The 25,584-nt window shown below is 42.1% G+C and overlaps 1 protein-coding gene across 1 annotated transcript in view; it reads left to right on the top strand.

Moving 5' to 3' along the window:
- Nucleotides 1-25,584, top strand: part of NYAP2 (neuronal tyrosine-phosphorylated phosphoinositide-3-kinase adaptor 2) — a 140,812-nt gene that overhangs the window by 63,811 nt on the left and 51,417 nt on the right. The window contains exon 3 of the mRNA XM_075031840.1: nucleotides 17,919-19,016. Within this exon, the coding sequence (XP_074887941.1) occupies nucleotides 17,919-19,016 (1,098 nt within the window). The remainder of the gene's footprint in view (nucleotides 1-17,918; nucleotides 19,017-25,584) is intronic.

The raw sequence follows: 25,584 nt of genomic DNA, 5'->3' as shown, positions 1-25,584 counted from the left end.
GAATTAATAAAACAGTCTAATTGGTGAATGTAACCAGCTTCAAGCAGTGTTTTTTGATATGATCACTGCATGTCCACCACAAAAGCTTATGGATCTACTGCAGTGCAAACATAAATGAAGAGGTGTTAGTGCATTGCATTTTGAAAGTCAACTCGTTAAAATTCTGTTTAGTAATATCGATGATGGCTCCATTATATAAATATATGCATATAAATTATATATAATATAATGTAATTTATGTATACATAATATACACATGTGTAATGAAAATGCAAGTTGTGTGTGCTTGCATGCACATGCAAACATGTGCACACAAATGCAAATTAAAACTCACAGTAGCATTTTCAAAATGCTGTTCGTGGTTGCAATTTTGCTCCTTCCAGAGCCCATGGGAAGTTTAGGTCTAATACATGAAAATGTTTGCAGGGATTCCCACCTCTTGAACCCACTCAATTTGTTTAGTGTTTTCCTTTTGAGTGTCACGTGTGGAAGAAGATATCCTTCTTGCTGCTTTCTAAGCCCATGCAGTGGAAGCCTCTGTCTGTTACTCAGCAATCTCTAGAGGTGGGCAAACTGTAAGGAAAATTTTCATCTGGAGAAAAGCAATTACAGTAACTGTAACTGGGGGTTGCAGTCTAGCTGGTCTCTCATAAATCTAGTTTTCTGTCAGCTAGACTGGCGACTCTGCATTGTATACTTGAACTTTTGCTACTCTCATTAAACAGAACTTGGAATAAAGGGATTTAGTGCTTTTGCTGGTTTTGTGTGGTGCTGGTTTCCTTTTATTTCCTACCTTAGAGAATAATGTATTTAACCTGAACTTTGAATAGTGTCCTCTGCAGTAACCACGTCATGTCCTTCCTTATAGCCAGATCTTATTCCCACATCTTTTCATCCGTGCCTACTAAAGGAAGAAATATCCCTAATGAGCCCTGTTCAGACCTAATGAGTCGAAGGGGCCTGAAAGATGAGTTCTGGTGGGTATAGCTATGGGCAGTTTAAGATGCTACTGCTTCTGGGCTGTTTGCTTGGCCTCCTGCCAGATGTGACAACCCAGTGCTGAGGTAGCTGAATGCGATATTTTAGGGACACGTCTTTGAGACATGGGTGCTGCTGCACCACCCTGCTGCTGGGCAGGAGCTGTGGCAGGGGAGTGGGGTGGGGAGGTCTGGGCAGAAGCATCCTGTGGCAAAGCCTGTCAGCCCTGCATAGCGAGAACAAGACTTGTGCGGATGGCTCTTGCAGTGCGCTTCCTCTTAGTGAGGGCCAGGCATCACTGTGGGCTGCGTTGCTGCTGCAGTGGCGGGGTGTGGGTCTGAGAACAGGGGCAGGGCTGGCTGCATGCCTGCGGGAGCATGGGCCGTGCTGCCTCCTGAGGTCCAGCCTCCAAGGCATCCTCCCAAGGTATGGGCTCCTCAGCCAGGCGCTCGGCTGGAGCACCCATGTGTCATGGCGACTGCGAGGCCCAAGTGCTTACATGTTGTGCACCGTATGGTTTTTTAGCTCATTTTCTTCTTTCCTACAGCCTGTTCTGTATTTCAAGCCACAGCATTTTGACCCATGAAAAGCTGCAGCTAGTGTTCACGTTAGCTATATAGATATAATGCAAGCTGGTATTCAGGTATGTGTAAAGCAGCATCTGTTTTCCTCCACATACTTTAATCTGATTCTCGATCTTACTGCTGCATTACCCATTATTTTTTGTACACTGTTATGTACCTCTTGCAGACTGTGAGGCTTGAGGGGGCTTAACTTGAAGCTGTGCACATTGGGAGAAGACAGTTGGCAATGATGGAGGAAAAGTCGGAGCCAGCATCCTAAGACACTTGCCCTGTTGTCAGCAGAGTGAGGTGGAGTTGGCTCTTAACTACCGTACATGACTCCGGAGAACTGCCCTGTGGGTCCAGGTGGCACTGGGATGGATAAGGTGCCTTCAGCAGCACTAGAGCAATGCAGTCCCTACTAGAAACCCAGCACTTTCCCTTTGTTCAGGCCTGCATCTCGAAAGCCTCCTCGCTGCTGCAGTGGTTAGAAGGCTGGAGGGCAGCACTGGCCTGCCTTTGCTGTGGGACTGTGCCCAGCAGTGCCTCTGCTCACGCAAAGGCAGCTGTGTTTGGCCCCTTCAGTTGCCAAAGCAGCTTGTTCCCACTGACCTGCACTCTAGCGGGAAGGATGTGGCAAAGATTTCGGTCTAATCTCTAATGTTTAATAGCTTAGAGATTTGCAAAGGCTTTGCTTTTGGGGGTGGTGGTGGTAGTGGTAGTTTTTCAGTGTTTGGGGGTTTGGTTTTCTTTGGTTTTGCTGAGATTTCAGTTTGCCCCTCCCTGCAGCAAGTCAGTTTTCAGATTGCAGCTCTCAGAGCTGGGTTACTTTCCTGTGCATACCATCTCCTCCAGCCCTTCATCTTTTCAGGTCTGTTTTCTCGTCCCTCAAATAAGGGAGGGCATGAGGAAAGGGAGGAATGAAAGCAGCAGTTCTTATAGCTGTTATAATAGCTTTCTGCGCAGAACAATGAACACAATGTGATTTTTGGAGGGATTTATAAACAAGTTTTGAAGCCACAGAGGGAGTATGTTCTTGCCCTCAAGGCACATATGCATACTCATTAACGTTAATGGGAGTTGCAAGCATTGAACAGAAAATAGACCATGCAGTGGTAAAAGACATGAAGATCTAGTTACCCACTTGGGAATTGCATTGTGCCGAACACTTGGCAGTTGGTACTTTAGCTATGTTGTGCTAGTCTATCCTGTGTACTTAGTGTCTTTTTTTTTCCTTTTTAATTTAACAAAGTTGCTTTATATATTCTTCATCTCTCTTTTCAATGAGGATGTTGCTCATTTGCTGAAAGACACTGCACCTGCAGAAAAAAGCACAAAAATTAAATGTGCAGCTCTCCTACAGTCCAGATATCTCTCTGCTCTCACGGGCGATGGAAGCTGTGATGTTCTTGATAATGGAAATGCCTTAATAATGGGAGTTCAAGGAGTGTGGTGTTGATTTACCAGTTTGACTGCAAATGCAGCCAGTCCAGGAGGCTGCCTGCCCTAAGCTGAGGCTAGTAAGCCCTGCTAAACACTTGTGATTCCTGCTGAGCATGTGGGCTTTTCTGCACTGTGTGCTCCAGGGCTCAGGAGAGTTTATAAGGCTGGTTGCAACCCCAGGCCCAAACTGTGCTTGTGAATTCATACCATTCTGCCCTGCAATTAGCAAACCATCTAGGACCTCAAAGCAGTGTTGGGTATAATGCAGAGATGCCGAGTAGGAAACTTTCTCCAGGCTGCTGCCACCCTGAGGTCCGCTGACTGTATAGGGTCACTGTAGTCCCTGGACACACCAACAAGGCAAGGAAATGTGAGCCACTTATTCATGCAGTCAGCTGGGATCTAGGAGAGAGTATTAGTGCAGGTTTCACATCATATGAAAGTCACTAAGCTGCTTTTACAGCCAACCCAGCCCTGGAAGTACTTCAGCTGTGCTCTTGAGGTATATGAATCAATAATCTTTACTAGAAAGACCACAATGAAGAGAGAGTCTCTGAAGAAAGCTATCATGTGGGTGCTCTTGTCCACTGCACGGTTAATTTGCAACCTCGATAGACAGCCCCCTATGTAACTGGAAGGTTGTGGTGTCAATAAATCCATTCATTATCATCAGGTTACTGCATGTCAAGCCTGGAATACTGCTAGAAAAAACTGTGAGTCATCATATTTGTGACTGTATTTCATTTTTATTTTGTTTATACCTCAGGGAACCATAATACTGGGCCTTCTCAGCATTTTCACCTGTGAGCTGAAATACTATGAAACACTAGATTCTTGCATTATTTTGCATCACTGAATGGCTCTGAAATCAGGGCCAGGAGAGCAGGGGAGGAGAAATCCATGTAATTCTCTTGCCTCATTTTGACAGCTCTTCAGAATTTGTTAAGTAAAATGAAATGCCCGTGAAACTACAAAAAAAACAATTTTGAAGTACTCGTACTACACTTCTGTTTTCCATACTGTCTTTGGCATTGTCTGTTAAAGATGTTGCGTACAAATGAGTAAGGGCTTGAGGGATCAGACTGAAATCCTGAAGTCCCTGTTTACTCTCAGAGCTGGTCTGTGCTAATAGAGATGTCTGGTAAAACTCATTTGTAATTTAAGGGAAAAACACAAAACAGCTGCACTTCTTATTCCACAGCAAATACATTGGATTTCCACCTCTTCATCTTACTTTATTTTTAACTGGTGCCCTAGTTCTGTTCTCACTTAAGCCACCAAATAAGACAGATCCTTATGGAGTGAAGCATGACTGAGCTCTCAAAGCATTTCCTGCCAAGAGGTTGATACTGGGGGGACCAAGCACCCTACACTCACGTTGGCTTTGCTGGGAACACACAGTGCTTAGCAGAATCACGTCCCAAGAGATTTAAGTCTGGCTCCAGGTGAGATCCTGTCATGGCTATCCCCTGTTTCATTGGTAATTTCTTTCTAATGACTGAATATAGTAGTCTTGGTTGGTGCACTGATTTGCTGCTTTCATCTCTTCCACTTGGGTTAATGCTGGATGACATCAAGCAACGTATGCCTGACATGCTACAACTGTGTTTGGCACTTCGTGCTTTTCATTTTGTATGTGTGCAAACAGTGCTGTGTTGGGATAACGTGCACAGCAGTGACAGCTCAACAGAGCACAGCTTCCTTATTGCAATGCCATCAACTTGCCTGGAGGTCACAGTGTACCAGCCTGGGCTTTTCATAGATGCATGAGGGGAAAAAAACAAGCACACACAAATTTTTGTGCTAATTTTAGTGACCATAACTTTGAACTGATGTCATGTCAAACAAGAAGCATATCTCCCAAAGTCCACTGTGATTTGCAGCTGGCTGCTGGTTCAGGGTGGGGGGAGGCTTAGATGTGGGAGATAAAAAGCTGGAGCATGGTGCACTTGACATCATCAAGGGGCATAGCTTAATATCCATTTCCAGTGCAGTAGTATAATATTTGCCATGGCTTCCATAATTTCTCTGAGGTAATCATGAATAATACTCTGCCTTCAAATTCACAACTAGCTTGCATTTAATGATTGAATAATTCTAGCTCCTCTTATGCTTAGTAGTAAAGCAAAACCAGTGCTACAAGTACAGGATGCTCTGAGCATAAATATACCTGGAAAAACTCAACTCTGTGTTGGGAGCAGTATAACCTTTGGATTGTTGGCCCTAACAGTGCTTTGTGGGATGAAGAAGATTCCTGGCATTTTCCCCTCCATGCATGACTGCAAAGGGAGCTGACTCCTATTTCCTCTTGGTAGAATACCAAAGGATGGCTTGTCTATAAACCTTGCCTTAGGATCAGTGTGATGGTGCCACAAGTCTCCTTAATTGGGTTAGTTTTAATGGGGTTAGGTTTTTGTTTATGACAATGGAAGTCTCTCAATACTTGGATTTTGGTGACTAAGATGGTAAGTAACCTTTTGATTAAAAGAAAAAAACCCAAAACAAACACACAACCAAAAAAAAAGCAAACGTACAAATATGCACCAAGCACAAACTTGAAGCTATACCGCTAGCATGTATTCAAAAACTTGGTGATATGGAAGTGCAAGGTATTCTGTGGTTCTGAATTACTTGTCATTTTGAGTTAAAAATGAGATAATTTTTACAGCTGTTGTTGATAAATATCTGCAGTGACTAATTGCCGTAAAATCCCACTCCTGCAAGTACATGCTTGCATGTGAGTAAGTGCTATGCCAAATGGAGACTTCTGTAAATAATACTAACCATCTCCCAGTGGTTTAAGTGGAGGAACCGGACTCTTCACAGCTCTGCCACTGGCTCGGATGACCTTGAGCATTTCCCTTGGCTCTCAGTGTAAAATAGAGATAGTGACAATGGCTTTGGTTTTTGAGGTAGTTTGCAATCAACTTATGATCAGAGTATTTCTGCTCGCAGTCAAAACTTGGGCTAATGGGACATGTGTGAGTGCTTTTGTGAACAGCACTGTAGAAAGAGGCTTTTGAGCGGAGAAAAGAATACGTGAAAAAGACTGTCCTTGCTTAATGTGAAATTTCATGCATCTGGCAGGGTTTCATTTGTGAAGTCAGGGCATTCACTGTAGAAACAAGGACTTCAGCCAGCTGCTCAGCATAGGAACTGCTCAAGTTCCCTTTCCCAACCTCCTGTTGGTATCACTGATGCTGCAGTGTGTGAATAAGGATGGCAAAATCTGGGCTGCGGTTATGGTCCAGCTCTGTGAAATGCTGAATGCCATCAGTTTACAGCACAGACGGTCCCAGGAGATGGTAGGTAACTGCCCTCAGAGCTTAGGCTGTTCTGTGCTGTCCTGTACCACAGGCTGTGCCTCAGTGGTCTGGATTAATTCCTGCAAAGAGCTTTGTTTCTGAGCAACAGCAAAACAAAGCAGACTGTGGATACTGGGTTATAGCAATAGCTTCTGGTTTCCTGTGGTGGTGCAACTGCTCGAAGTGTGGGTGCATCCCTATGTCCTAGTGACAGTGGGAGTAGACGCTAGTTCAGTCTTCATGGAGAGGTTCAACAGCTGCAAGATAGGATAAAAAGGAACATTTCTTGCAATGAGAAGTTGCTTGGCAAAGGAAAGGATAAGAGATGTTATCTGAGAAAGCTGACTAGGATAACAGTTTCAGCAGTCACTGGCTTTTCAGTGGCAAAACCAGCATTGGCTTGTCCCTACACCCGTGCTGTTGCGTTCTGCACTTAGTTGAACCATTAGGCTTGGCTTAGAGGCTGTGCTGTAAGGTTGGATAGGTCCAAATTCTAAGTAAATGGGAAGAAGAAGGGAAAAATGGAAGGGGAGGAGAAAAAGGGGAAGAGAAGAGGAGGAGAGTGCTGTGTATGTGCTCGCTGCAAACACAGTGTGGGAGAGACAAGGGGAAATAATAACACGGTTCATTCATGTAAAGAGCTTTTGGGAGCAAATGGTGATCTTGTCTCTCTCTTTCTAGTCATACTCTGGTAGTTAATGCCTGTTGCTTCCCTTAGATACTGGCTAAGATCTTTTAGCCTGTGATAGTGTTCTTGCTTTAATTGCCTTTCATTTACCTCAGCTTTCCAAACATATTTGTTAGAGAGCTTCACTTTTCCTCATTTTTCCATCTTCTGTCTTCTGCTTCTTAGTCTTTTTTCTCTTTTTTTGCAGGGTGCTAGTTGTTAATCAAGTCACTTTCTTGTTCCCACTAGTTCTGCCTGTGAGTTGAACTGAACAGGTTCTGCAGTTGCGGGTGAGGTAGGAACAGCTTGTGGCAGCAATTCCTCTGTTCCTTTCTGTGCTCCATCTTTGTCTTTTCATCCTCCTTCTCACTTCTCAGGTGGCACAATGAGGTTAAGCCTGGCATTTGAAACAGGAGGGGGGTCTCCCAAAGCTTGTCTGGAACGGCGTACAACGCTGTCAAAATGGTACTGTACGCTGCAGCCATACCGAGTGAATTTATGGTGATTAGGCCCAGCTGCATGACCCTTATAGATCAACGCTATTATAGGCTCTACTAGTTTCACTAGACCACTCTACAAATAAATGCAAGATGAAATGATAGATGCCAGGCACACAGAGAAGTTCTGAGTGGGAGGCAGCTGATAATGTGTGGCTTGTCTGTAATTTTGTCATCACTTTATTTTGAGTTGAGGAAGGGAGAGGACTCACCCCTATGGAGATGGAAGTAAAATGAATAGCCATGAGGCTCTTCTCCTAAAGCCAGTTACACTCGAGTATTTCAGTAACGCTCAGCCTCTGACCATGGAGCTGCTACATGTCCAGGCACTGCTGCCTGCCTGTGAGCTGCTCTGACAGTGCTCTGTCCACTTCAGCTATCATCATATTCACCCAAAAGATGCTCAGTGAAAACCTGCAGGAACTGCTTCTGCAGGGTCACCTTGTGTCCTTTTGGTAGAGGCAAGAGTGCCCCTTTAGATGAACTCTTGTTCATTGGGGCTCATTTGCTTTCTCCATGTTCCTGCTGTGGTGACTCATTTGACCCCTGTGATCAACCCTGTGCTTTGTTTTGAAATGCGAGCTCCACGGCAGAAGGGCCTGCTGGATGTGTCATTCAGCAGCAGCAAGAGGCTTTTTATGCAATGGCCCTGAAGAAAAAGAATTATACAAAGCCCACAAAATTTCTGGGGGAGAGGAGGTTAATGAAATCTGCTGGTTCCTTGTCGCTGGTGGGAGACATAGAGGAGGCACAGCAGCATTTTTGGGGCTACCCTGCCTGTGGAACAGTTGGATACAATACGTTTCATGTTGGAGTCCTGGTGTGGTTTAACCCCAGCCAGCAACTAAGCACCACACAGCCGCTCACTCACTCCCCTCCCTGGTGGGACGGGGGAGAGAATTGGAAGAGTAAAAGTGAGAATGCTCGTGGGCTGAGATAAAGACGGTTTAGTAGGTAAAACATAAACCGTGTGCACAAGCAAGGCAAACCAAGGAATTCATTCACCACTTCCCATGGGCAGGCAGGTGTTCAGCCATCTCCAGGAAAGCAGGGCTCCAACACACGTAACTGTTACTTTGAAAGACAAAACACCGTAACTCTGAATGTCCCCTCCTTCCTCCTTCTTCCCCCAGCTTTACATGCTGACCACGACGTCATATGGTCTGGACTATCCCTTTGGTCAGTTGGGGTCAGCTGTCCCAGCTGTGTCCCCTCCTGACTTCTTGTGCACCCCCAGCCTACTTGCTGGTAGGGTGGGGGGAGAAGCAGAAAAGCCCTTGGCTCTGTGTGAGCACTGCTCAGCAATAACGAAAACACCCCTGTGTTATCAACACTGTTTTCAGCACAAATCCAAAGCATAGCCCCATACTAGCTACTGTGAAGAAAAGTAACTCTATCCCAGCCAAAACCAGCACAAGTCCCCAAGAGGTCAGTATTATGCACAGTATCACCTCCGTAGGTCTGCCAGCTTGTTTTAATGGGCTGCAATTATTTTAGAAGCTCAGCAAACAGATTGCTACTTATATAAGCAAATAATGGATTTGACCTACTTACTGTATCTGTAAGTAGAAGATAGGCGTTACTGTGGATCTAAAAACTGAAGAGTCTCATATCTCCAGAAAAATTATTCAAGTCTTTGCATACTGTCACTGCTAGTGTTCTGGACAGGATGTTTGTGAACCAAAGCAACAATTAGATGAAGTGAGCAAATACAGACTATTTTCTAGATAAATGAAGTAGGTGAGTTAAACTTACTGTTTCATTAAGCATTTGCACTTTCTCTAGCTTGATTTCCTTCTGTCCTGGTTTCGGCTGGGATAGAGTTAATAGTTGCTGGCTGGGGTTAACCACAACACCACCTTTCCCATTTTTCCTGTAAATCATTTCAGAGTCCACTATTTGGGTGCGGGTACTGGATTTAGAAATCACCCAAAGCCAGGAACTCTTGCAGAGATCAGTTTCGTTCAGTGTATCTTACGAATACGGGGTCCGAAAGCCTCTGTACCATACCTTGTCCAAGAAAGTCATGAAAGTCCAGCAAATGATTGTCCACATCATCTCCCTCAGCTACGATAGCTAGTAATCAATAGCAGTGTTGTTCCTGTGAAGCCAGGAATTGCGTTCAGACTGGGCTATGCCTTTGTTTACATGAGCATTGCCAAATGATACCACAGAGGCCTTCAGTGTTCTTTGGGCAGCAGGCAACATATGAATTAGCAGTTCAGCCCTCAAAGTCTTACTGGTATCATAGTGGTGACCACTACGTACCAAGCTCATATGACGTAGGCATACAAGGCACATGTCGATGGGACTTAGCTCTTCACACATACCTAGAAGCATTCCTTTCCGAGCAGAAGAGAGATCTTTTTCTCCAGATCAACAGAAATGCTGCTGCACTTGCAGTCATCACGCAGCACAGCCTGTAGACGCTCAGTCAGACAAAATGCAGAGGCTCACCATCTTCTGCATGGTATTCGGGGAACACGAGATGGGTGGCTACAGAGAGGGAGAGGCGGCAGCTAGCGCAGGATGACAGCTATATGAGAACTGGGCTCTAATAGCTGCACTGCAACAAAGATTTTGGGTGGGGGGTGGCGGGGGCTGATGTTGCCCATTGTTCACAGTGTGAAATGCAGTCAGTTTGTGGGTAGCTGTAATAATGGAGCAATAACAGTTAATTTACAGTAAAACAGCAAAAGCTGTACAGGTTTCATCTCCAAGATAACAGTCAAGATATCATGAATGTTGCTTTAAAACTGAAAGGCTTTATTCGTGTTGCTATTTTCTGTACTCTGTTGTGACCATGTTTAACTTTTCAGTGCTCCGACTCTGTATAGGTTCCCACACTAGAGCACTAGAGCCACCAATAAGCAAGCACATACGCTTTGTAAATTAATTTCTCTGCAAGCATGTTTCAGTAGTTCTATTTGCACACTCTTCATGTAATTCATCTAAAGATGCTCGCGATGGATAAATTCCCATGCCAGTTGCCTTTCTATATCTAGAATTCCTTCAGATTATAGAAGGTTACAAAATTTTTTATTGCTACTGTTGCACTGGCTGCAAAATCTGTTTCGCATATGCAGACTGCAGGCTACCTGAAACGGAGCAAACCAGTGCTTCGTTGGTTGCATGTGTGGGCAGTGTGAGTGTCCTTTATTCAGATTCCCACTTCCCCAGTAATCCTCCCACCTCTCCTTTCTCAGAGCCTGCTTCCACTGGAACTGTTGTAATTTACACCCATGCAATGCCATAGATCCTGGCCCCTTGTGTCTGGGCATATTAGTTCAAGGTTATTTTTCTAAATGGATACTCAGATATCATTGCAACCTAAAAGAAGTTACTGTGAGATTTTTTTGTTTGCCTCCATTTGCACTCAGTTCATCAGTTTTCCTGTAAAAGGAAGATGATTCAAATTGACTTTTCTTTTCTTACTTATCCAAAATCGTGCTTTTTCTGCCTTTCTAGGGCTGTGCCAATTGACAATAACTTTTAGCTTCAGTGAATAGCACAGAAAGGCTTGATTGCAAATAATTTGTAATTATTTCTCAAACACTCTCTTTTCTTTTTTTCTTTCCCTATTCAATGTTATCTGGAAAAATCAGGGACATCAATTACTCATTCTTTAAAGGAACTGGGATGTGAAGTTCAATATATATGAAAGCACGAGGCTGGGCATTCAGAAGGAAACTTAGTCACTTTGTAATATTCTAAGAGCTTTTGGGGACCTTTTCACTGTGGGAACAGGTAATAAGCAGAGATCTGTGTGTCAAGCAGATGCACAGAGAAGTGGAGGGCTATGGAGGAGAGAACCTGGAAGTCACTCTGCTCTGGAGTGTGGCAGTTTGGGGAGGGACTCTCTCCAGCATGCTCACACTCTGGAGTTTGTTGAAATGTCCTGGCATCTCTGGGTCTGCCCTTGTCTTGATAATGCAGAGCAAAGGACCTACAGCCCCTGCCGTGCTGGGAGGAGGCTCTGGTGGCAGGGCAGTTAGCGCAGTAGGCTGGCTTTTGTGAATCCCAGGCAGGTATGGCTACCTTGGCACATACAGCCTGTAAGCAGCCATGGTGTTGGGGCTGAGGATTTGGTTTTGTGGCCCAGATACACAGCCCTAAGCTGAATCTGGCAGCAGCACATCTTCAACCATGGTGCCTATCAGTTGCAGTAGTTGTATTGTTGGATTAATGCAGAACTGAATTTAACTGCAGGGCCCAATTCTGCTCCCTGTTATACTGGTGTTTAATTCTGGAATATCACTACTGAAGCCACTAGGTTTCCACCACTTTGAATTAGAACAGAAATCAATCATTTTAAAAGCTGAAAGAAGTTTTAGCCAAAATAAAGGGACCTGAATATTTTTGAAGTCTCCCTAATCATAGCCTTAAGACATCTGAGTAGCACATCAGTATTATTTTATGACACTGTCTTTTAGTCCTTTCATTTTCAGTATAGTTTTGTCCTCTTTAAATGCCCAAATAATTTCCAGTAAGAGCTAATAGATTCAGTAGGAGGAAGAAATATGTACTGCATGAAGTCATTGTACTGAAACCACCTATTGCTTGAAAAGCTGTTTGAATGAATCAGATGGTTCTTTTATTCCTTCCATGTTCTTTGCCTCTTTGCTTTTTCCTACTAGCATCTTTTAGAAAAGGTAACCTATGCAGAAAGGACTTGTGTCCATGAGGACAATGCTATTTTGAAAGCCAGGGTTTTTTTGTGACAGAGATACGTTCTCTGATGTTACTTCAACCTAGTGATGATGTTTCTATAGTAATTTGCTAAGATGCATCTTTGTGGGTATATTTTATGGCTGTTCACAGTGTAGGAACATTTGTCTTCAAAAATTCCTTCGAGAAGAAAAAATGCATGTTCAACACTGCATGTCTCCAACAGATACATTTAAATTTGCTTTTGTTTTCTACTGTTGCTTTCCAATGATGGGAACCAGTGTGCAAGGATTGATATAAACAAATGAATTAAAATAAAAACCTCATGTAAAATACCTTAGAGCCTAAACTGGTAAAAGATAGATGCTGAAAAGTGTCATTAACGGGTAAAATGGCAGGTGAGGCTCTGTGGCCTGTGACAAAAAGATGAATTAAACTCAGGTCTCCTGAGTGCTGATCTTTTGCACAGTTCAGAGGACTGTGCCTTTTTAAATTCAGTTTCACTAAGAATATTCAAACTTCATCTACAGAGATAATGAAATCCAACCCAATATAAGCACTGGTGCACAAATGCACTTAAGATCATGTGCAACTTTGAACAAGCAGTTCATTTCATTAAAGCCAGTGGGGTTACTCATAGTCTTGAACTTACACACACACACATATATATATATATATATATATGGGTTCTGTGCTACCCTAGAGCTGGTTTTTCTCTGTTGAATTATGCGATGTAAATCAGAATCTGTGCATCTTTGATTCAGTAGCCAGCATGTCCAGGGTTTAATTAAAGAAATTCTATTTCCTTTCACTCCTGGAGGCTCTTTTTGATAGAGGTACCCCTCAAAATACAGCAAGATTAATTGCTTCTGCATTTAAAGTGCATTTTTAAGAATTTTAAAAATTCTTAGGCCCCAAATCATTCCTTCATTTAGAAAGAAATTGAATGCTATAGCCTCTTGTAGAAATTGAAAGGGAGGAATTTTCCTCTTAAATGTATTTTTATTCTGTTAGTTACAGTGAACAGCACAATAAATTGGCTTGGTCTCCGAAATGCAGAAGCTGGTAAACACCAAAAGGACAATAGAAAATGACAAAATTCATTTTAGTTCTTAGATGTTTTTACTCATTCCTTATACAGTGAGCAAATAATAAAAAACAATCTGATAACGCATTTTCATATTTCAGTCTCTCCTTAAAGAGTAGAAAAATACTTCAGAAGGATAAGATGACCAGAAGCATTCTCTATTTCCAAAATTAACTATGAAAGGCAGATTATCTGGGCATGTCTGAAAGCTATGCATAACCTTTGCACTACAAATATCTCATTTCAAAAATGTCATATTCTGCTTATTCAGTAGGGCTTCCGAAAGGCTATTTTAAGTACTGTGCTTCTTGCTTTTAGATGAGAACTTAAGTTATTACAGCCTGCATGTTTGTTTCACTTCCAGTTAGAGCTAGGTAATTGCTTGGTAGTGGGATGCTATTAAACACAGAGAGTTCCTGCCCAAGCAGCAACTCCATGAAGTTCAGTTTTGTTTACAAGGATCATTGTGCCTCCAGTTTATCAACTGTGGTAGTTTGGGCAGTTCTGGTGCAAAAAAAGGAGCTGCTAGCACAGCACCCCGAGCTCCCGCAGCTGGGCAGAGGACCACGTAGCAGCTGCTGAACTATCTTATTGCCTCTGGTCTGCTTGAACTCCTTGCAGACCTGGCAGTCTATTGCGTTTGTGTGTGTCTGTAATAGAAGCACTCGCAAGAGCTTTGTGGTGCACTTTGGCGTGGCTGTTTAAGGGAACTTGTACCTGGCAGGGAGAGAAATAGTCCTCACTTTCATTTCTTTCATTCAGCTTTGGATCTGGCCCCACGTGCTCTGATGTAAAAGTGGCAGTCTCAAGGCAAGTTGCTGGCGACAGTTGCACCAAGGACATAGTAATCCATGTTGAAAAGCACTTAATTACTCCATGTTTAGAGCAGACAACACGGCAGTATGTGTACCACCAATATGTCAGCATGGTTTACTTTTCATAGGAGTTTATGTTCCCAGCAGGCACTGAATGCTTTTTCCGCCTGATAAATGTCAAGTACTTAAAGCAATCTTGCCCGTTCCTCTCTGGAGATTGCCAAATAATCTCCTTTCATTGTCTATGGGATCTTTCCAGGACTTCTGCATTCATGCACATTTATCCCTGCCAAATGTTGGTAACACAGGAACTGTACAAATACTCTCTGCTTCTTTCATTAGCTTTGCACAGCTCTGGTTGTGGGATTCCTGGGTTTTTTTCTCTGTTATTCTGGGCTGGAGCAGTAGTTCATGATCCATATTCCATTATTGGGTGTGCTGTAGAGTTCAGCCCTTGCTATGGAGCTGTTTCAGAGTAGAAACCTTTGTTAAATAAACATAAGCATCTTGAACCAAGCCTTCTTAAAGCTAATTCAGTTTGCCTCCTGGATGCCCCACTACAGCTGAGGGGAGTTCCCAGTAGGTGTTGAGCAGTTCCTCTGTTCCCAGGCACAATAAAAAGATTCCTTTACTATTTACCCTATCCATTTACCTGTGTATTTTCTCTAGGAAGTCTTATAGCACCAAATGTTCCTGTTCCGAGTAGCATATAGGAGGTACCTCTTTATCTTTATAAGGCTTATAAAATATTTAAAGCATTTAGTTTTAAATTTTAGTTTGAAAAGTCTAGTTTGTCAAGGAGGGAAAAAGATCTCAGTAACATACCACCTCCTGGGAATAGATACTTTAATAAACTAAACTGTGGTGTAGGAAACAATGCTATTAATAGAAAATGGAATGTAAATCCTTCAGCTTGTCATGTTTTACCCTGTGTATCATACAGCAAGACTGGGTCATTTGACCTTTTTGTTGATAATGTCACCAAGATATTTTAAGCTAATGCTACATATCATGCAAAGGCAGATGAGAATGCTGTGTGTGTCACTGCGGTACTTAATTTCAAGCCATGCAGAAATACTTCACAAGAATAGATGGCAGAATGTCAATCATTTTTTCCATGACATTTCTCATTTCCTTGTCTGTACTGTAATAACTTGTGAATGTTGTATATGCAAACCCTAACACCTAAGGAAAGGTTTAGACCACGTGGCAGAACCTTATCAGTTGGATAAAAACTGTGAAAATGGAAGGAGGAAAGAGGCAAAATAGGCTATTTCTAGCAATTTGTTTGAAATCATGGTACTCTTAACCACTTTTAGCTATTTTTAGGTAAAAATATCAGTTAACACTAGCCTTGAATGACCTGCAGCACAAGAGCATCTTTTGATTACTTTGTCCATCATTCACATTTCTCCAGATAAACAGATGGAACAGTGGGGATATGGCTATGAGACAGAGCACGTTCTCAGTGTGACACCCATGGCACAGGAGATGTAGAAGACAGCACAGGGAACAGGGGTCTGAAGAAGGCAGAGGAGTGGGAAACGTTTGTATCTCAGGTATCCATTAAGGATGGTATGATGATGCACAGGGAACTGAAGACTGTGAGAAGCCTCTGTATACAAAATACACAATTCACAAATGCAGCAAAGTCTGTAATCCTTTAGCCAGTCTCAAGTAGAGTTCAGGTCCTGGGCAACATGTTCAGAAATTATCAGGCAGTTTGTGCCAGTCTCATTGACTGTCTCTTCATTTTAGTGATACCAATCTGAAGAAGATTGCTTTTGCCAGGTTTGTTGTACATCAGATTAACAAAGCTGTGGAAAGAGGATTGAGATCAAGTTTATGTCAGTAGAGTGTATATACAAATAACAGACTAAACAGAAAGGAAATAGTGATTTAGCTGGAAGCATGGCAAGAAAAATCTGCTAGTATTGTCAAATACATCAGGAGTAATAATTTCTGCAAAGCCCAAATGATTCTGGTAGCCTACATCTCATTCCCTAAAGTCTATGCTAATACATTCACGAAAATTAATTTGGGTTAATTAAAAAGGCAAATTTAAAGTGCATTAGGATATATCCACATAGTGAAAAACTATCAAGTTACCAAATACTCTTATCTGTGGTAGCTTTTGCATGTCCCTAGCCTGCTGCAAAGTAGAACACATGAACTGGAACCATCATGAAAGCATAATATCATTTTTTGAGTTTGTTTTGTTTTGTTTTGTTTAAATTCTGGCAAGATTTCTTTTCCTTTTTGCTTTGTTGTACCTTAGTTATACATTAAGCTTAAACAAATGCTGTTGACAAAGAGTGGCCTCATTACTTCATATATGCTGCATATGCATACATTCACAGCTCCTTATTCCTAAACAAAACTGGAATCTTGTTTAACATCTGCCTTTATTGGTATGCCTTGTAAGAATTGAAGAGAAGTTATTTAACAGACCAAAGCAGAAATGTGACAAAGTGATAACACTATGTTTGAATCCACCTCTGATACTGATCAAATCACGTTAGTAAGATGCTGTAATGCAGGCATCTTCCAGCCCTGAGCTAGTGTCCTCACAGACTGTCAAAATACTGTCTTTCAGCTGGCAGAGCAGTGCCTCGCTGCTGGCTTTAGTAATACATTTGAGGCTGTTTCTAAAAGATGGTTTTTAACTCCATGAGCACTGCCTGCTTGGTTTAACATTAGAAATTTGCTGGCTGTTTTCTGATGGGTCAGCAGAAGGTGTCTGGAAATTTCCGAGCACTGAGTTTACAGTGGCAGATCTTTAGCGGTGAATTGCAAGGAGCAGCAAAGTTTGGTAAGACGGAAAGCTGCCATTCTAAACTGGCCTGTAGTTCAGGTTTTCTTCTAAATTGGGAAACTCACCAATGAGGTGTCAAGGCTTTCAATGCAAGAACTATTTACCCTATAGGAATATAAATTAGGTTTAGCGTATGTGGTAAATTTTGTTTCTGAATAAGTTTGTTGAGTCTGCTTAGGATAAAGCCTGGCTTCATGCAAACATATAATGAAGTGTTTTATTAACTCCAACATTTAATGAGATGTTTTATTAACTATTTATGCACAGTGAACAAAATGCAATTTCCATGAGTTTCTTTATTGTTTAATTCATAAAGAATAATATCTAAGAAACCCTTGGCCTCTCATTTCAAATGAATTTTATTATAATGTTTTGATTTATAACTTCAAAGACAAAATAGTCTATTGTTTGGGAAGGATCTGAATCTGTGAGATACTTTGTTCCCCATTGCCTTCACTGAAGTCATGTTAATTCATAGGAGAGAGTCCAGATAAACAATTAGGATTATCCCAACAGCAAATTTTACAGTATTTGTATGTGAGTGTTTTCTTTCTCAATCAATGCTGAGAGAATTGTTGTGCTTTATGCAAGAAGTTACTATAAATAAAAAGGTAATTCTGCACACAGTGATGAATCAAGACATCACTGTCATTCCAGTATGAATGTCCAGGATCTTAACTGTTCTCTTGCAGCCATAAGGAGTTCATTTGGATACTTAGTTTTATGTCTTTGGCAACTCTTTGGGTCTTCAAAATCCCACAGAGATATTTGAAAAGCATAATATTTAAAAATGGAAAGTCCCCTGTCCAAAGAGTTTGGGAGAGAACAGATGTCTTGGAGGAAGGGAAGTGCTCACCAGCTACTTAATACTGGAGTGTCAGAGCATTCTGGGGGAAGATTAGGAGTGTTTTGAATAGGGTGTTATTATTATAGTGTTCTACTGATGTAATACCAGAGAAAACCAGAAATGGGCTGGTCCCAGGAAATCCATTCCAGAATTATGACACTGTAACAGAGATCCTATGGTTGACACAGTGTGTTACATACTTCTGATGAATTTATATTTTGTTCTGTTTTCAGTGTCAACCAAACCAAGACCTCACAGTGATGAATACACAAAGAAGATTCCACCTCCTAAGCCGAAACGAAATCCAAACACTCAGCTAAGCACATCTTTTGATGAAACGTATATCAAAAAGCATGGCCCTATGAAGACAACACTCACTAGGGATGCCTCTTTATCGCAGGTCAGCAGTCCCGCCCCAGACACAGAGGAAGAAGAGCCTGTTTATATTGAGATGGTTGGCAATATTCTCAGAGACTTCAAAAAAGACGAGGATGACCAAAGCGAGGCAGTCTATGAGGAGATGAAATACCCTATATTTGATGATGTAGGCCAAGAATCAAAATGTCAATGTGAATATGACCATCACACTTGTTCTTCTCAGTGTGCTACTCCCACAGTGCCTGACCTAGATTTCACCAAGTCTTCAGTGCCATCTACTCCCAAGGGCTTGCTTTGTGATATACCCCCACCATTTCCAAATCTGCTTTCTCACAGACCTCCACTGCTGGTGTTCCCACCAGCACCAGTGCAGTGTTCCCCGAATTCTGACGAGTCTCCTCTAACTCCACTAGAGGTCACAAAGCTTCCTGTTTTAGAAAATGTGTCTTACATCAAACAACAAGCTGGAGCTTCTCCATCTTCACTGCCACCTCACACATCAGGCCATCAAAAACTGGAGAAAGACCAGACAGTATCTCACGGAACTAGCACCCCTGGGCACACTTCCTCACCACCTCATCCATCTACCCTATACAGAACACAGTCTCCACATGGTTATCCTAAAAGTCACTCTGCCTCACCTTCTCCTGTCAGTATGGGTAGGTCTCTTACCCCCTTAAGCCTCAAAAGACCTCCACCTTATGACTCTGTACATTCAGGAAGTCTCTCAAGAAGCTCTCCATCAGTGCCTCATTCTACAGCCAGAAACACGTTGCAAGAAGGAGGAAAGATGGTAAATGCCTCAGTCAGTACCTACGGGTCATCATCTCAGAGTGGTTCCCGTTCTCGGACACCCACCAGTCCTCTGGAGGAACTAACCAGCCTCTTTACCTCAGGACGAAGTCTCCTGAGGAAGTCCTCCAGTGGCAGAAGATCTAAGGAACCTGCAGAAAGTAAGTTCTTGATGTAATTTTTCTGCGTTCTTCCTTGTATAATTATATCTTTCACTATATTTTACTAAATCAAATACTTGCAAAAATCAAATACCTCAGAAGTCTGAATTCCTTATATAAGTTTATTGTAACAGAAAGAAAAGTGAGTTGTTAAAATTGCTTTAGTCTTCATATTGTATTTTTAAGATTTTTAAGTATGCATACTACACTACAGAAGTACAATTCATGGCTTGGTCTTGCAGAAGGAGTCAGCTTTTATTAACTTTTCCACAGTACCCAACATGTGTGTTGGGATCTTCCCACTATGTCACATCCTTCCATTCTTGGTGGATGCTAAGACACAGCAAGATAACCAAACAGTAGTTCTTTTTGCCAAAGATCCATTGATTGCCCTTAACTTGGCCTGTGATCACGGTGTGTGTGATGGCAACAAGAGGTACAAGCTTAAACCATTCCTCTCCTTCCCACTGCCTCCTTCCATACTGTGCCACAGAGTATCTCTTTCAGCTGTGCTAGTGTGACTGGCTGGGAGGCCATACTGTGGATTGATCTGAAAAGCAACATGACCTATAACGCATTACCCCCCTACAGAGAAAAGCATGGGAAGAAGTTGTGCAGGAAAACCTTAAGCCAATATTGACTTTTCATATGCTGTATCATAAGATCGTTGTCCCACATGCATTCAGGTTTACACAATGTACACCTATTTCTGAGCTAATGAAATATGGAAACCCCTAATGAAATCAGCAGGAGCCACAGGTGTGAGTGAAAGCAGAACCTGGCACCAGTATTTCTGTTTCAAAAACATTCCGTTCAGTGGTGCCAAAGACAACGTCTTGTAGTGGACAGTAGCCACAACACCTTTTGTCAGAGTGCAAAGCAGGCTCAGTACGCTTTCTCCTACAACTTCAGTAAAATCAGTTTATGACTTTGAATTCTTGACACCTCCGGGATGGAAGAGCTCTCTTTGGAGAACGGCTGATCTTCTGTTTGTGTAAGTGCTATGTTATACCTGTTTGGCAGCTGTAACATGTTAATACGATGTGGTAAGCTACGCTGGTTTATACCTGATAAAGGAAGGTGTTCTGGTTTCCAGGCTACCGTATCACTACAGAATAGAAATGAATTCTGCACCGCCTTTCTGGTTGTGTTTGTGCTGCTCTGTTACATTACTCATCACAGTGTGTCACATCACTTTGGGGCATGCTCAGGGGGCTCACAAGAACACCCCCTCTGGGTTTTCATGTTCAGAGGTTGCCTGCCTCGCAGCTCTGCAGCTGAGTGAGTACATGCAAACATGTAAGTATGGAGAAGCTTGGCGGCAATGGTTTAGGTTGACATACAAAGCATTCCTCCTGATTCATGGACTCCACTGCCCCAACCTCAGCAGTTTTATTCTTATTTGTCTCTTTGCAAAGCAGGAATAATGATTCTGAAATCAGAAGGTGGAGGTGAGAATGGAGTTAGCAGGATACTGAGAATACAAGTTGGTGCAGCAGTTTGCTTAATTTGGCTTTAATATTTTTGTGGCCTGCAATCATAAATACTGTTTTGTGGAAGTCTTAGCTCCATAATTCAGTAGGGTTTTGCTAAGTGATTACAGTAATAAAAATACAATAATGCCGTATTTGTGTGTTGGATGGAAGCAAATTTGTACCTAAAAAGCAAGGTGATTCTTGTAATTGGGAACAATTATGAGGGATATGATGTGGCATTTATAAATAATTGCAGTGAAGTGGTAAGGAGATTTTGGCAAAGTGCAGACAATATTGAACATTATTAACCCTGCTTCTTATTCATAAGTGAGCAGAAATCCCCTGCAAACCCCACGCTGCACCAGATCTACCTGGTGAGCTTCATAAATTAGGCAGTTTTATGCTCACCGATGTAGGCAGAAGTACCAGGTTTGGAACCTATAGAAATTCCTGCAGCAAATGTGGCAAGTCCTGGGAAATTTCAGCAAATCTGTGCTGCTGCCTCATACCTACCTGCAGAAAGCTATTCTCTATATTCCACTTGACTGAAATTGAATGCAGACCTTTGAAGGGACTTTTCACTGATAAAATTAAATCTTGCCCTGCAGATCTGTACCAAGAATAGCTTACTTCTCAGCCTCTCAAGGAGCATTCTGCTTGCTCCTTAGGTAGTAGAAATGTGCTCCTTATTGGTCACAAATGGTAAGACAAGAGAGATACAAAATAGAAACTGTGTTCATCTACTTTAAGGACAAAACATTCATGTTATAAATAGATACCAGTGGTGAAAAGACTCTGGAGTGCAGCTGTGTTGAGTAAATGAACAGACTGCCCATCTAATCCGATTGTAATTTGTCTGGTATTTACAGTATGACTTAATCCTGTGGGATTACTGCACTGGGCAAGAACCAGGTTTGTGCTCAGATATTACAGAGGAACACATACAGGTCTAGCATTTTGTGTCTTGCAATTCCAAATTAAAATGATCCACCATAAAGAATCTAAATTGTGGGATTTGAACGTAGAATCTGACCAGGCTGTCACATTTACATGCCGTCATTATACATAGTGATAGATAGTGTAGACTGGACTAATCATACGATCTGTTAAAGAAATCCTGCTCCTGCAAATCACACTGGAAGCCTAAGGCACTCATACAGTTCTAGATTTTATTTAATTTTTTTTTAAACCTATGGGAGAACAAATGCATGGCATAGGACTAAGTGGGACTGCCATGGTTTTATAGTTGTCCCTTCAGTGTAATTTGCTGTCAGCATACGGAAAGATTTCCAGAATCTAGAGAATAGTAAACACACACAAAAAAGAAGTTATACTACTCTTATGAAATCATGCTAGGAAACTAAGAATATTTGCTTCTAAAATATAAAATTATTCTGAGCGCATCTCAAGCAACTTCCTCATTGAATCCTCCAAGACTCAGCCCTCTGTGACTTGTCTGAAGCTCTCACTGCCATATGCTAGTCAAAAAAAAAGCACAATACTAGATTTTATATTCAGCTGAGTGTATTTGGAAAATATTGCAGCAGTTACAGAGAAAATTGTCTCTCATCTTTATTGTTATTACTGCAACTGACTTTGTGGAAATTTGGCATCTGAGTCCAAACCCAGAATGTATTTGCTGGCTTTTAATTTGTGGCATTTTTGAGTGGGTTTCTTTTTGAGAAGGACTGCACAAACCTGATTTCCAGTCAACACCTTTAATATACAAACAAAGCTGCCCTTGTAGCCTTTCTGTTTTATTTTCTTTACTCTTCTGCCATTTTTCCTTTTTTTATCCCCCTCCATTTTATTTTTGTAGAGTTCACTGGAATTGCATTAGTAGGATAAATCAGTGATACTAAGGAGACTGTAACCTCAGGGCCACGTTTCTGAGGATGTGAGCTTCTGTTGAAGCCGCAGACATGTTGCTGAATGCACTCAGCATCCACCGGCTGCAGCTGTGATGTGCGTATCTGGATTTTATAAGCAGCTCACTTATTGTGCTGTGCTCTTCTAAAAAGCCTCTTGTGTGCTGTTAGCATCTTAAATATGCATTACAGCACAATTATGAAGGTGGTGAGAAAAGAACAAAGAAAAATAAATTGTAGAGCCAAATCAGAAATGAAAAAAATGGTGGAAGATAATCACAAAGAAAGGCAGAAAGATGGAGAGAACCCCTATGGAAAACTGAAGAAAGATGTAGAGCATGAAAAATGTGAAAGAGTGGAAAAGATAGGTATTATTAATTGTCATTGACTGTTCTTCAACCCTTCCTGCTTTTGTGTGGGATAACATGGTAGTGTGCCCTAACAGTTGGCAGACCCCTGTGAAGTATAACATCAGTCCTCAGAGGTTAGGGGGAAACTATTTAAAGGGTACCAACACTGCCTGGTGTCCTTGGGCTGCTGCAGTGTGTCCTTTTCTAATACAGTTGGAAGGTGTTTAAGTATGACCGCTCAGTCCAGCTGTGTTGAATGACACATTCCCTTTGCTTTTAGCACATGCATTGAGTGTCTGTGTTACCTGTGTCCTTCAGTAAAGAGAGAATTATGGAGGGAGAGAGGAAGGAAATGGTCTTCAGATTTTCAGGAGCTATCTTTGCTCCCTCTGTCTTTCTGCACCATAGAAACATACTATACTCTGTGAAAATATAGAACTGAAGTCATGTGCCTATAGGCATACCCACATCCTAAAAAGCAAACCAGAGAAGCTGCTAGTGTGCATCTGAACTGCACTCACTTCAAGGCATTTTTTCTGGGTGAAATTGTCCCGTAAACCCTTGCCAGGACCAGTCCTTTCTGTTTGTGTATTGGTTGCTGTGTATTTGTTAAGGCTTCAGTTTCCGTATAATTTCCTGGGAACTTCGTGCCTGTTTTGAGAAAGTATTGCAAATATTCTTCCTAATGAACTGCACAAGATAACAGTTACCTCTGCTGTATGCCCTGACTCTGTGCATGAGGTGTGAGATCAGGACACACGATGCACAGCAGCTCATTGCTCTTTTCTGTAGCTGCTCTGTAGGGCTTAGTAGCTGCTTTGGCTTTTGCCTACAGAGAGTTTCACTCTTCAGCTTCTAGTCACATATAGGGAGGAAATTTGTGAACGTACTACTTCGAAAATTCAGTTAAAGTGATTGAAAATTGGGGTAATTATTAACATTTCCTATTCCTGGCTGGTGTCCACCGCATTAGGAATCTAAGTCATTTTATTATAAGCTATCAAATAGGGGAGGGGATGGGTGCAGAAGAACAGAAGTGGCTCAACTTGTTAAAAAGGAGCTCATGCTGATTTCAGACAGCTGAGACCCTCCCACAAAGAAATCATGGAGTTAGAATGGAAATTTTTACCATTTTTTTGTTTGGTTTTGTTTTGGTTTTGGTTTTGGTTTTGGTTTTTTTTATGTTGGTGCCTTCCAGGGAGCTAGAAAGCAGCTTTGGGTTCCCTGTGAGATAGAACAGTACGTTGGAAAAGAGAATTTGGGAAATGAGTCAAGTGAAAATTTACCCCACATGGGTCTTGTTGTTTAACCCCCACCTCTGCATTGAACGCAGGTTGAGAGCTATAGACAGGGTAGGATTTCAGCTTATGTATTTCTAATGGAGTTAGGATCAAAAATGCTTGCCTAAGGAGGGTGAACTTGGTATACCATTGAACTGTGCATGCCCTCTCATTTGGATACCTCCTCAGCCTCTGGTATTCTGAAGAAGAGCTTACCTGCAGGACTAGGCTGGCCATGAAAAGTATTATAGCTGCTCCACTACATACCGTTGCTCAACAACTGCATAGCTGAGAATCAGTATCAGAGACTGAAATTTGGAAGCCTACTTCATTTCTAACATCTAGGTTAATGTATTTTTGGTAGTTTTCTATAAAGGGATGTCAGCCTAATTCTCCAGCCCTTTTCTGCATTGTAGCAATTGATTGCATGCAGTATGAATGCTATGTTCAGTCTAATGAGATAACTACAGCTGTACAGAAATAAAACTGCATAACTGAAGTTACTCCCGAACCTTTGAGCCAGAGGTGTATTGGCTTCTCCGTCACAGGCGAAGCAGCTGTTTCACTAGAAGTTAGCTTTTCTAGTCTGATGACCCATGATATGTATGAAATTAGATGAGGTGATCACAGCAGTCATGTCTCATTTGACAGTCCTGAAAGTAGATCTGAAAGAAAAGACTTAGAGGAGGGAGCAGGGGAAGTGCCAGAGGAAAAAGAATAGAGGGTAAAAGAACACCAGCTTTGGAGAGAATGACACTCATTCACCACTGGAAGGATGTGGTCTTACCACAGTTAACTGCATTTAGTTAAAGCCTGAAGAGGGCTCTGTCCTTGCCCGTCAATTACTATCTATTGAGATATAAGCAAGCTAAGGACTTGCAGCATCAGAAGTACTTTCTTCAAGTGCTCGCTTGTGAGTGCACATTCAGGGCAAGAGCTGTGGACACCCACACGCACAAAGGTCATGAGCTGTCTGGTCTGCTGGTGTCAGTTAGGTCTCTCAAACTCTGCCCTTCACTAAGCGACGTGCCTGTTGGGGTGAGTGTGCAATGTTGTGAGACAGAACTGAAAATGACTGAAGTGTGAACATGGGGATGACCAGATGTGGTCAGCATCCTTCAGGAACTAAGCTTTTGGGAAAAAACAAGATTCATTTTGCAGTTGAGTGGTCTTGAGTGCTGCTTCAGCCATATCTGTTGTCCCTCACCAGTAATCCTTAGATCCCCTAGCAAAAAGAGGTGAGCACTGGACTAAATATTTTGATCCAGACCAGCTAGCCTGGCCAGCTGGAGGCTCTTACTTGTTGAAGCTGATGTGTGTTCCCCAATTAACAATCACAGGAAATAATTGGAAAAACAAATCATAATGTGACAGTAAGGTCATTCAGCTAAGCACGTGAAAGGCAGGAAACCAACAGTTCACTTAGGTTTACTCTTAAGTGGGAAAGAGGGAGCTGAGAAGCAAAGGTACAAAGAAGAAATGTGTGAAAGGATGCACGGCAGCTCAGTGGCAACTTGCATGTCCCTGGGTGCTAATCCCCTGCTGTAGCTATGCCATCGCTGCCCCGTTTTGCGTTGCATGCCACTAATTCAGTT

Source organism: Buteo buteo, chromosome 7 (genome assembly GCF_964188355.1).
Source record: "Buteo buteo chromosome 7, bButBut1.hap1.1, whole genome shotgun sequence".
Taxonomy (NCBI): Eukaryota; Metazoa; Chordata; class Aves; order Accipitriformes; family Accipitridae; genus Buteo; species Buteo buteo.
The sequence above is the reverse complement of the archived record's forward strand: the minus strand, read 5'-3'. Positions and strand labels throughout refer to the sequence as shown.